The following is a 12,241-nucleotide window of genomic DNA, read 5'->3' as shown; positions in this document are numbered from 1 at the left end:
ATCACCTTATGGTGGATAACCCCTTTAATTCACTGAGCAAAAAATCAGCTAGAGACTGATCTGTGCTGGAAACTGATCTGAGCTGGAGACTGATCTGTGCTGCAGACTGATCTGGGCTGGATATTGATCTGTGCTGGAAACTGATCTGGGCTGGGTATTGATCTGGGCTGGGTATTGATCTGGGCTGGAGACTGATCTGTGCTGGAGACTGCTCTGGGCTGGAGACTGATCTGTGCTGGAGACTGCTCTGGGCTGGAGACTGATCTGTGCTGGAGACTGCTCTGGGCTGGAGACTGATCTGGGCTGGAGACTGCTCTGGGCTGGAGACTGCTCTGGGCTGGAGACTGCTCTGGGCTGGAGAGTTAACCCCTGTTTTCCTGTTAGCGCGTATGAGATTTGGTCACAATCAGACAAACTTTCCAATATCAGAACTTTTATTTCTCTTTACTCCAGAGACAGGTTAAGATCTGTGCATCTTAAAGGGAACATCCAGAATAAAACAAATAACATGGCAGTCTTCTAAAAACAGCGCCACACCTGTCCACAGGTTGTGTGTGGAACTACAGCTCAGCAATGCCAGACACAACCACTGGTCAGGATGGCACTGTGCCTAGAAGAATGCAGCCATGATTGTCTTATTATAGACAACCCCTGACGATAAGAAGTGCTGTGTCCACCCCCCCCAACCACCATACGGTGACATTAGGGCCCCCAGAGAGAAGTGGATCCGGCAGAGGGTTAATCATATAAGTCTGCTGTATATCATCCTGTATACTGTGCACAGAGCTCCACCATTACTCCTACTGGTGTGAACATGTTTCCATCATGGCCGCCCCAGTCAGCAGCAGGTCGAAGATGATCAGCTTGAAGGCGACGATCTTCATCACGAGTAACACGAGGGCGTTCTGCGTCATACGGTGACCTAAATGTGAGAAGGGACAGGATGTTATACGCTCCTAATATTCACCAGACAGACCAGACAAGCTTATGGTTGGAAGACCCCTTTAATTGTACAGTGGGTGAGGACACGGATGTCGTGTGGCAGCATTATATATATATATATATATATACACTGTGGTTAAGTGGCTAAATAATGAACCAGGCCAGGGCAGAACCGGTCTTGTGGGGTGTATGTAGTGTTTACCTACCAGAAGTGTCCAAGGAAGGACGACCAAGGACAAACAGTGACAGAGTCATGGGGCCAAGGAAGGACAACCAGGGACAGTCATGTGGGTGAAGAAGGACAACCAGGGACAGAGTCATGAGGCCATGAGTCATGGGGCCAAGGAAGGACAACTGAGGACAAGGTCATGGGGCCAAGGAAGGACAACTGAGGACACGGTCATGGGGCCAAGGAAGGACAACTGAGGACAGGGTCATGGGGCCAAGGAAGGACAACTGAGGACACGGTCATGGGGCCAAGGAAGGACAACTGAGGACAGGGTCATGGGGCCAAGGAAGGACAACTGAGGACAGGGTCATGGGGCCAAGGAAGGACAACTGAGGACAGGGTCATGGGGCCAAGGAAAGACAACTGAGGACAGGGTCATGGGGCCAAGGACGGACAACTGAAGACAGGGTCATGGGGCCAAGGAAGGACAACTGAGGACAGGGTCATGGGGCCAAAGAAGGACAACTGAGAACAGGGTCATGGGGCCAAAGAAGGACAAACAGGGACAAGGTCATGGGGCCAAGGAAGGACAACTGAGGACAGGGTCATGGGGCCAAAGAAGGACAAACAGGGACAAGGTCATGGGGCCAAGGAAGGACAACTGAGGACAGGGTCATGGGGCCATGCAAGGACAACTGAGGACAGGATCATGGGGCCATGCAAGGACAACTGAGGACAGGGTCATGGGACCAAGGAAGGACAAACAGGGACAAGGTAATGGGGCCAAGGAAGGACAACTGAGGACAGGGTCATGGGGCCAAGGAAGGACAACTGAGGACAGAGTCATGTGGCCAAAGAAGGACAACCGGGGACAAGGTCATGGGGCCAAGGAAGGACAACTGAGGACAGGGTCATGGGGTCACGGAAGGACAACTGAGGACAGTGTCATGGGGCCAAAGAAGGACAACCAGGGACAGGGTCATGGGGTCACGGAAGGACAACTGAGGACAGGGTCATGTGGCCAAAGAAGGACAACCGGGGACAAGGTCATGGGGCCAAGGAAGGACAACTGACGACTGGGTCATGGGGACAAGGAAGGATAACCAGGGACAGGGTCATGGGGCCAAGGAAGGATAACCAGGGACAGGGTTAGGGGCCAAGGAAGGACAACTGAGGACAGAGTCATGGGGCCAAGGAAGGACAACCAGGGCCAATCATGGAGCCAAGGAATTGCAACCAGGGACATGGTCATGGGGCCAACGAAGGACAACCAGAGAGAGGGTCATGGGGCCAAGGAAGGACAACTGAGGACAGGGTCATGGGGTCACGGAAGGACAACTGAGGACAGTGTCATGGGGCCAAAGAAGGACAACCAGGGACAGGGTCATGGGGTCACGGAAGGACAACTGAGGACAGGGTCATGTGGCCAAAGAAGGACAACCGGGGACAAGGTCATGGGGCCAAGGAAGGACAACTGACGACTGGGTCATGGGGACAAGGAAGGATAACCAGGGACAGGGTTATGGGGCCAAGGAAGGATAACCAGGGACAGGGTTAGGGGCCAAGGAAGGACAACTGAGGACAGAGTCATGGGGCCAAGGAAGGACAACCAGGGCCAATCATGGAGCCAAGGAATTGCAACCAGGGACATGGTCATGGGGCCAACGAAGGACAACCAGAGAGAGGGTCATCGGGTCAAGGAATCACAACCAGAGACAGGCTTATGGGGCCAAGGAAGGACAGTCAGTGACCAGGACAGGGTCATTGTGGGCCAAGGCTTATTTATGTGTGGGGGTATTTATGTGTGGGGGAGGCTAGACCATCTGATCCAACCCCTGCATGAGAGCAAACTGCTGAAAAACTTCTACTAGATACCTGCAGAGTCTGCGCTTCAGGCCATAGCGGTTGTGTTGGTGAAGGGAATCTACACGTTATGGATGATCAGTGTATTTATGGTCTCTGTGTTATGGATGATCAGAGTATTTCCCCTCTATTTGTTATGGATGATCAGTATATTTATGGTCTCTTTGTTATGGATGATCAGTGTATTTCTGGTCTCTGTGTTATGGATGATCATAGTATTTCCCCTCTATGTGTTATGGATGATCAGTGTATTTCTCCTGTATGTGTTATGGATGATCAGAGTATTTCCCCTCTATGTGTTATGGATGATCAGTGTATTTCTCCTCTCTGTGTTATGGATGATCAGTGTATTTCTCCTCTCTGTGTTATGGATGATCAGTGTATTTCTCCTCTCTGTGTTATGGATGATCAATGTATTTCTCCTCTCTGTGTTATGGATGATCAGTGTATTTCTCCTCTCTGTGTTATGGATGATCAGTGTATTTCCCCTGTATGTGTTATGGATGATCAGTGTATTTCTCCTGTATGTGTTATGGCTGATCAGTGTATTTCTCCTGTATGTGTTATGGATGATCAGTGTATTTCTCCTCTCTGTGTTAAGGATGGTCAGTGTATTTCCCCTGTATGTGTTATGGATGATCAGTGTATTTCCCCTCTCTGTGTTATGGATGATCAGTGTATTTCCCCTCTCTGTGTTATGGATGATCAGTGTATTTCCCCTCTCTGTGTTATGGATGATCAGTGTATTTCTCCTCTCTGTGTTATGGATGATCAGTGTATTTCCCCTGTATGTGTTATGGATGATCAGTGTATTTCTCCTCTCTGTGTTATGGATGATCAGTGTATTTCTCCTGTATGTGTTATGGATGATCAGTGTATTTCCCCTGTATGTGTTATGGCTGATCAGTGTATTTCTCCTCTCTGTGTTATGGATGATCAGTGTATTTCCCCTGTATGTGTTATGGATGATCAGTGTATTTCTCCTCTCTGTGTTATGGATGATCAGTGTATTTCCCCTGTATGTGTTATGGATGATCAGTGTATTTCTCCTCTCTGTGTTATGGATGATCAGTGTATTTCCCCTGTATGTGTTATGGATGATCAGTGTATTTCCCCTGTATGTGTTATGGATGATCGGTGTATTTCTCCTCTCTGTGTTATGGATGATCAGTGTATTTCTCCTGTATGTGTTATGGATGATCAGTGTATTTCCCCTGTATGTGTTATGGATGATCAGTGTATTTCCCCTGTATGTGTTATGGATGATCAGTGTATTTCTCCTCTCTATGGCTCCACCTTGTGTTTTCTTGCAGTACTGCTGCACTTCATATTAGGTCTCCTAATGCTCTCATATCTTTATATATATATATATATACCTGTTAGAACGAGTCCCATAGACTTACATTATAGGTTTGTCTTGTTTCGGCTTCTTTCCCGGCGCCGTTAGGACACTAACGGGGGGAATAGCGGGAGAAAAAATACTGCAGCGCTGCACCCCTCGCTCTAAATGAACACCGGGTGTAGCAGGGAGATCAAGGGGGTCCCCAGTGGCGGGACCCCACGATCAGACATCTTATTCTTTGGATCCTTGGGGATAAGCTGTCTAGGGGCGGAGTACCCCTTTAACCTGACAATCACAACAAGAACGTGGTCTCAAAAGTCAGGAAGTGCTCGAGCCCAAATGCTGGTGTCCATTTATAGGGAATAGCAAGTCCTGCACTTGTGGTCCGTTGCTATGGGCAATCCCCAGCAAAAAATGCATACAATAGAGGATGTCTGCAACCAACCACAAGGACCAACATATATCATCCGTACCCCTTTAACCTGCCCTGATCTTATTATCATATTTATATATATATCTCATCATTTACCTCTGGAGAATAAACCTACCGAGCTCAGCGGGAAGATCCTCTTCATTACAGACGGGTCCATCCCCTACAGGGAATAAATCAGAATATTCACCATTATTTTGGGATCCATCATTGTAATAATTGTGTCTCCTCACAGATTGTCTTACCTGAGACGTCTTCATAATGTCCCAACATGTCGTCTCCCCCGGTCTGAGCTACGAAGCAGGTCACAAAGTCCGGAAACATGTTGGTAGATGGAGATGATGAGGTGGAGACATGGAGGGTCTCTGGAGATACAACGTGACCTATAGGGGCCCCGAGGACCTGGACGGAACGTACAGAGAGAGGACGGACGGTCTCATCCAGAAACGGTGGAGGATCGAGAGGACCAAGATGTCCGACCAATGGGGGGATGAACGCAACACTCGATGGAATAGAGAACTCCCATGACCTGTGAAGTGTGTGAGGTGGAGAAGGCCAGAAGATGGTGTTGGGATTAGATACATGAGGATTAGATACATGAGGAATGGATACATGAGGATTAGATGGATGAGGATTAGATGGATGAGGATTGGATACATGAGGATTCGACGAATGCGGATTCAACGGATGCGGATTAGATACATGAGGATTAGGTGGATGAGGATTAGATACATGAGGATTAGCTGGATGCGGATTAGATACATGAGGATTGGATATATGAGGATTAGATACATGCGGATTAGATACATGGGGATTAGATACATGGGTCTTCATGTTCTCAGAGGAAGGAGACGAGTGATGATTGAGCGGTAGAAGGATATGAGGTCTTGGGTCTCCATACTGGAGAAGGTGCTGTCCACTCCGGGAGATCCTCACCATCGCCGAATTCAGTCTCCATGGATAGAAATTTCCTGATTGACTCTGATTGGTCGTTAGAAACCACACAGCTCCGGCCACGTCGTATAGTCGTGGCACCAGACAGAGAACGCTGCTCTGATCCTGAAGACTCCACACCAAGGTCAGAGAAGATGGCAGAGGCAGCGAGCAGCACCCTGTAAGAGACTCCTAGTATTACCACACGACTAATAATACTGCAGGATCAGAAAAAAACAACAACACGACTAATAATACTGCAGGATCAGACAAAACAACAACCACACAACTAATAATACTGCAGGATCAGAAAAAACAAAACCACACGACTAATAATACTGCAGGATCAGAAAAAAACAACAACACGACTAATAATACTGCAGGATCAGAAAAAAACAACAACACGACTAATAATACTGCAGGATCAGAAAAAAACAACAACACGACTAATAATACTGCAGGATCAGACAAAACAACAACCACACAACTAATAATACTGCAGGATCAGAAAAAACAACAACCACACGACTAATAATACTGCAGGATCAGAAAAAACAACAACCACACGACTAATAATACTGCAGGATCATACAAAACAACAACACGACTAATAATACTGCAGGATCAGACAAAACAACAACACGACTAATAATACTGCAAGATCAGAAAAAACAACAACCACACGACTAATAATACTGCAGGATCAGAAAAAACAACCACACGACTAATAATACTGCAGGATCAGAAACAACAACCACATGACTAATAATACTGCAGGATCAGAGACAACAACCACACAACTAATAATACTGCAGGATCAGAGAAAAACAACCACACGACTAATAATACTGCAGGATCAGAGAAAAACAACCACACAACTAATAATACAGCAGGATCAGAAAAAACAACCACACAACTAATAATACTGCAGGATCAGAGAAAACAACCACGCGACTAATAATACTGCAGGATCAGAAAAAACAACAACACAACTAATAATACTGCAGGATCAGAGAAAAACAACCACACAACTAATAATACTGCAGGATCAGAAACAACAACCACACGACTGTTACGCCGAGCGCTCCGGGTCCCCGCTCCTCCCCGGAGCGCTCGCTTCACTCTCCCCGCGGCAGCGCTCCGGTCACGTCCTCTGACCCGGGGCGCTGCGATTCCGCTGCCAGCCGGGATGCGATTCGCGATGCGGGTAGCGCCCGCTCGCGATGCGCACCCCGGCTCCCCTACCTGACTCGCTCTCCGTCTGTTCTGTCCCGGCGCGCGCGGCCCCGCTCCCTAGGGCGCGCGCGCGCCGGGTCTCTGCGATTTAAAGGGCCACTGCGCCGCTGATTGGCGCAGTGGTTCCAATTAGTGTGTTCACCTGTGCACTTCCCTATATCACCTCACTTCCCCTGCACTCCCTTGCCGGATCTTGTTGCCTTAGTGCCAGTGAAAGCGTTCCTTGTGTGTTCCTTGCCTGTGTTTCCAGACCTTCTGCCGTTGCCCCTGACTACGATCCTTGCTGCCTGCCCCGACCTTCTGCTACGTCCGACCTTGCTTTTGCCTACTCCCTTGTACCGCGCCTATCTTCAGCAGCCAGAGAGGTGAGCCGTTGCTAGTGGATACGACCTGGTCACTACCGCCGCAGCAAGACCATCCCGCTTTGCGGCGGGCTCTGGTGAAAACCAGTAGTGGCTTAGAACCGGTCCACTAGCACGGTCCACGCCAATCCCTCTCTGGCACAGAGGATCCACTACCTGCCAGCCAGCATCGTGACAACGACTAATACTACTGCAGGATCAGAAGAAACAACCACACGACTAATAATACTGCAGGATCAGAAAAAACAACAACCACACGACTAATAATACTGCAGGATCAGAGAAAAACAACCACACAACTAATAATACTGCAGGATCAGAAAAAACAACCACACGACTAATAATACTGCAGGATCAGAAACAACAACCACACGACTAATAATACTGCAGGATCAGAGACAACAACCACACGACTAATAATACTGCAGGATCAGAAACAATAACCACACGACTAATAATACTGCAGGAAGAGAAAAAACAACCACACGACTAATAATACTGCAGGATCAGAAACAACAACCACACGACTAATAATACTGAAGGATCAGAAAAAAACAACAACCACGCGACTAATAATACTGCAGGATCAGAAAAAACAACCACACGACTAATAATACTGCAGGATCATACAAAACAACAACACGACTAATAATACTGCAGGATCAGACAAAACAACAACCACACGACTAATAATACTGCAGGATCAGAAACAACAACCACACGACTAATAATACTGCAGGATCAGAAACAACAACCACATGACTAATAATACTGCAGGATCAGAAAAAACAACCACACGACTAATAATACTGCAGGATCAGAAAAAACAACCACACGACTGATAATACTGCAGGATCAGAAACAACAACCACACGACTAATACTACTGCAGGATCAGAAGAAACAACCACACGACTAATAATACTGCAGGATCAGAAAAAACAACAACCACACGACTAATAATACTGCAGGATCAGAAGAAACAACCACATGACTAATAATACTGCAGGATCAGAAAAAACAACCACACGACTAATAATACTGCAGGATCAGAGAAAAACAACCACACGACTAATAATACTGCAGGATCAGAAAAAACTACCACACGACTAATAATACTGCAGGATCAGACAAAACAACCACACGACTAATAATACTGCAGGATCAGAAAAAATAACCACACGACTAATACTGCAGGATCAGAAAAAACAACCACACGACTAATAATACTGCAGGATCATAGAAAAACAATTACACGACTAATAATACTGCAGGATCAGAAAAAACAACCACACGACTAATAATACTGCAGGATCAGAAGAAACAACCACACGACTAATAATACTGAAAGATCAGAGAAAAACAACCACATGACTAATAATACTGCATGATCAGACAAAACAACCACACGACTAATAATACTGCAGGATCAGAGAAAAACAACCACACCACTAATAATACTGCAGGATCAGAAAAAACAACCACACGACTAATAATACTGCAGGATCAGAAAAAACAACCATACGACTAATAATACTGCAGGATCAGAAGAAACAACCACACGACTAATAATACTGCAGGATCAGAAGAAACAACCACACGACTAATAATACTGCAGGATCAGACAAAACAACCACACGACTAATAATACTGCAGGATCAGAAAAAAACAACCACACGACTAATAATACTGCAGGATCAGAAAAAAACAACCACACCATTAATAATACTGCAGGATCAGAGAAAACAACCACACGACTAATAATACTGCAGTATCAGAAAAAAACAACCACACGACTAATAATACTGCAGGATCAGAAAAAAACAACCACACGACTAATAATACTGCAGGATCAGAGAAAACGACCACACGACTAATAATACTGCAGGATCTGAAAAAACAACCACACAACTAATAATACTGCAGGATCAGACAAAACAACCACACGAATAATAATACTGCAGGATCAGAAACAACAACCACACAACTAATAATACTGCAGGATCAGAAAAAACAACCACACGACTAATAATACTGCAGGATCAGAAACAAAACCACACGACTAATAATACTGCAGGATCAGAGAAAACAACAACGCGACTAATAATACTGCAGGATCAGAAAAAACAACCACACAACTAATAATACTGCAGAATCAGACAAAACAACCACACGACTAATAATACTGCAGGATCAGAAAAAACAACCACACAACTAATAATACTGCAGGATCAGAAAAAACAACCACACAACTAATAATACTGCAGGATCAGAAAAAACAACCACACAACTAATAATACTGCAGGATCAGAAAAAACAACCACACAACTAATAATACTGCAGGATCAGACAAAACAACCACACGACTAATAATACTGCAGGATCAGAAAAAACAACCACACAACTAATAATACTGCAGGATCAGAAAAAACAACCACACGACTAATAATACTGCAGGATCAGAAACAAAACCACACGACTAATAATACTGCAGGATCAGAGAAAACAACCACGCGACTAATAATACTGCAGGATCAGAAAAAACAACCACACAACTAATAATACTGCAGAATCAGAAAAAACAACCACACGACTAATAATACTGCAGGATCAGAAAAAACAACCACACGACTAATAATACTGCAGGATCAGAAAAAACAACAACCACACGACTAATAATACTGCAGGATCAGAAAAAAACAACAACCACACGACTAATAATACTGCAGGATCAGAAAAAAACAACAACCACACGACTAATAATACTGCAGGATCAGAAAAAAACAACCTCACGACTAATAATACTGCAGGATCAGAGAAAACAACCACACGACTAATAATACTGCAGGATCAGACAAAACAACCACACGACTAATAATACTGCAGGATCAGAAAAAACAACCACATGACTAATAATACTGCAGGATCAGAGAAAAACAACCACACGACTAATAATACTGCAGGATCAGAAAAAACAACCACACGACTAATAATACTGCAGGAAGAGAAAAAACAACCACACGACTAATAATACTGCAGGATCAGAAACAACAACCACACGACTAATAATACTGCAGGATCAGAAAAAACAACCACACAACTAATAATACTGCAGGATCAGAAAAAACAACCACACAACTAATAATACTGCAGGATCAGAGAAAACAACCACGCGACTAATAATACTGCAGGATCAGAAAAAACAACAACACAACTAATAATACTGCAGGATCAGAGAAAAACAACCACACAACTAATAATACTGCAGGATCAGAAACAACAACCACACGACTAATACTACTGCAGGATCAGAAGAAACAACCACACGACTAATAATACTGCAGGATCAGAAAAAACAACAACCACACAACTAATAATACTGCAGGATCAGAGAAAAACAACCACACAACTAATAATACTGCAGGATCAGAAAAAACAACCACACGACTAATAATACTGCAGGATCAGACAAAACAACCACACGACTAATAATACTGCAGGATCAGAAAAAATAACCACACGACTAATACTGCAGGATCAGAAAAAACAACCACACGACTAATAATACTGCAGGATCATAGAAAAACAATTACACGACTAATAATACTGCAGGATCAGAAAAAACAACCACACGACTAATAATACTGCAGGATCAGAAGAAACAACCACACGACTAATAATACTGAAAGATCAGAGAAAAACAACCACATGACTAATAATACTGCATGATCAGACAAAACAACCACACGACTAATAATACTGCAGGATCAGAGAAAAACAACCACACCACTAATAATACTGCAGGATCAGAAAAAACAACCACACGACTAATAATACTGCAGGATCAGACAAAACAACCACACGACTAATAATACTGCAGGATCAGAAAAAAACAACCACACGACTAATAATAGTGCAGGATCAGAAAAAAACAACCACACCATTAATAATACTGCAGGATCAGAGAAAACAACCACACGACTAATAATACTGCAGTATCAGAAAAAAACAACCACACGACTAATAATACTGCAGGATCAGAAAAAAACAACCACACGACTAATAATACTGCAGGATCAGAGAAAACGACCACACGACTAATAATACTGCAGGATCAGAAAAAAACAACAACCACACGACTAATAATACTGCAGGATCAGAAAAAAACAACCTCACGACTAATAATACTGCAGGATCAGAGAAAACAACCACACGACTAATAATACTGCAGGATCAGACAAAACAACCACACGACTAATAATACTGCAGGATCAGAAAAAACAACCACATGACTAATAATACTGCAGGATCAGAGAAAAACAACCACACGACTAATAATACTGCAGGATCAGACAAAACAATCACACGACTAATAATACTGCAGGATCAGAAAAAACAACCACACGACTAATAATACTGCAGGATCTGAAAAAACAACCACACAACTAATAATACTGCAGGATCAGACAAAACAACCACACGAATAATAATACTGCAGGATCAGAAAAAACAACCACACAACTAATAATACTGCAGGATCAGAAAAAACAACCACACGACTAATAATACTGCAGGATCAGAAACAAAACCACACGACTAATAATACTGCAGGATCAGAGAAAACAACCACGCGACTAATAATACTGCAGGATCAGAAAAAACAACCACACAACTAATAATACTGCAGAATCAGAAAAAACAACCACACGACTAATAATACTGCAGGATCAGAAAAAACAACCACACGACTAATAATACTGCAGGATCAGAAAAAACAACAACCACACGACTAATAATACTGCAGGATCAGAAAAAAACAACAACCACACGACTAATAATACTGCAGGATCAGAAAAAAACAACAACCACACGACTAATAATACTGCAGGATCAGAAAAAAACAACCTCACGACTAATAATACTGCAGGATCAGAGAAAACAACCACACGACTAATAATACTGCAG

The 12,241-nt window shown here is 44.0% G+C and overlaps 1 protein-coding gene across 9 annotated transcripts in view; it reads right to left on the bottom strand.

Moving 5' to 3' along the window:
* Positions 1–423: 423 nt before the first annotated feature.
* The window catches only part of LOC130281621 (histidine-rich glycoprotein-like), a 34,610-nt gene continuing 22,792 nt past the window's right edge, over positions 424–12,241 (bottom strand). For 5 of the 9 annotated variants that reach the window (XM_056529035.1, XM_056529040.1, XM_056529038.1 and 2 more), the window contains exons 2-4: positions 4,992–5,858; positions 4,865–4,909; positions 424–922 (exon numbers count right to left, since the gene is read on the bottom strand). In XM_056529035.1, coding sequence (XP_056385010.1) covers positions 801–922; positions 4,865–4,909; positions 4,992–5,858 — 1,034 coding nt within the window. In that variant the 3' untranslated portion in view covers positions 424–800. Of the gene's footprint in view, positions 923–4,383; positions 4,602–4,864; positions 4,910–4,991; positions 5,898–12,241 lie in introns of those variants that run through there. The other 4 variants (XM_056529041.1, XM_056529039.1, XR_008846058.1 and 1 more) reach the window with 3 other exon arrangements.

The sequence above is a fragment of the Hyla sarda genome, chromosome 7 (assembly GCF_029499605.1).
Source record: "Hyla sarda isolate aHylSar1 chromosome 7, aHylSar1.hap1, whole genome shotgun sequence".
In the NCBI taxonomy this organism is placed as follows: domain Eukaryota; kingdom Metazoa; phylum Chordata; class Amphibia; order Anura; family Hylidae; genus Hyla; species Hyla sarda.
This window is presented reverse-complemented; position numbering and strand designations above follow the sequence as displayed.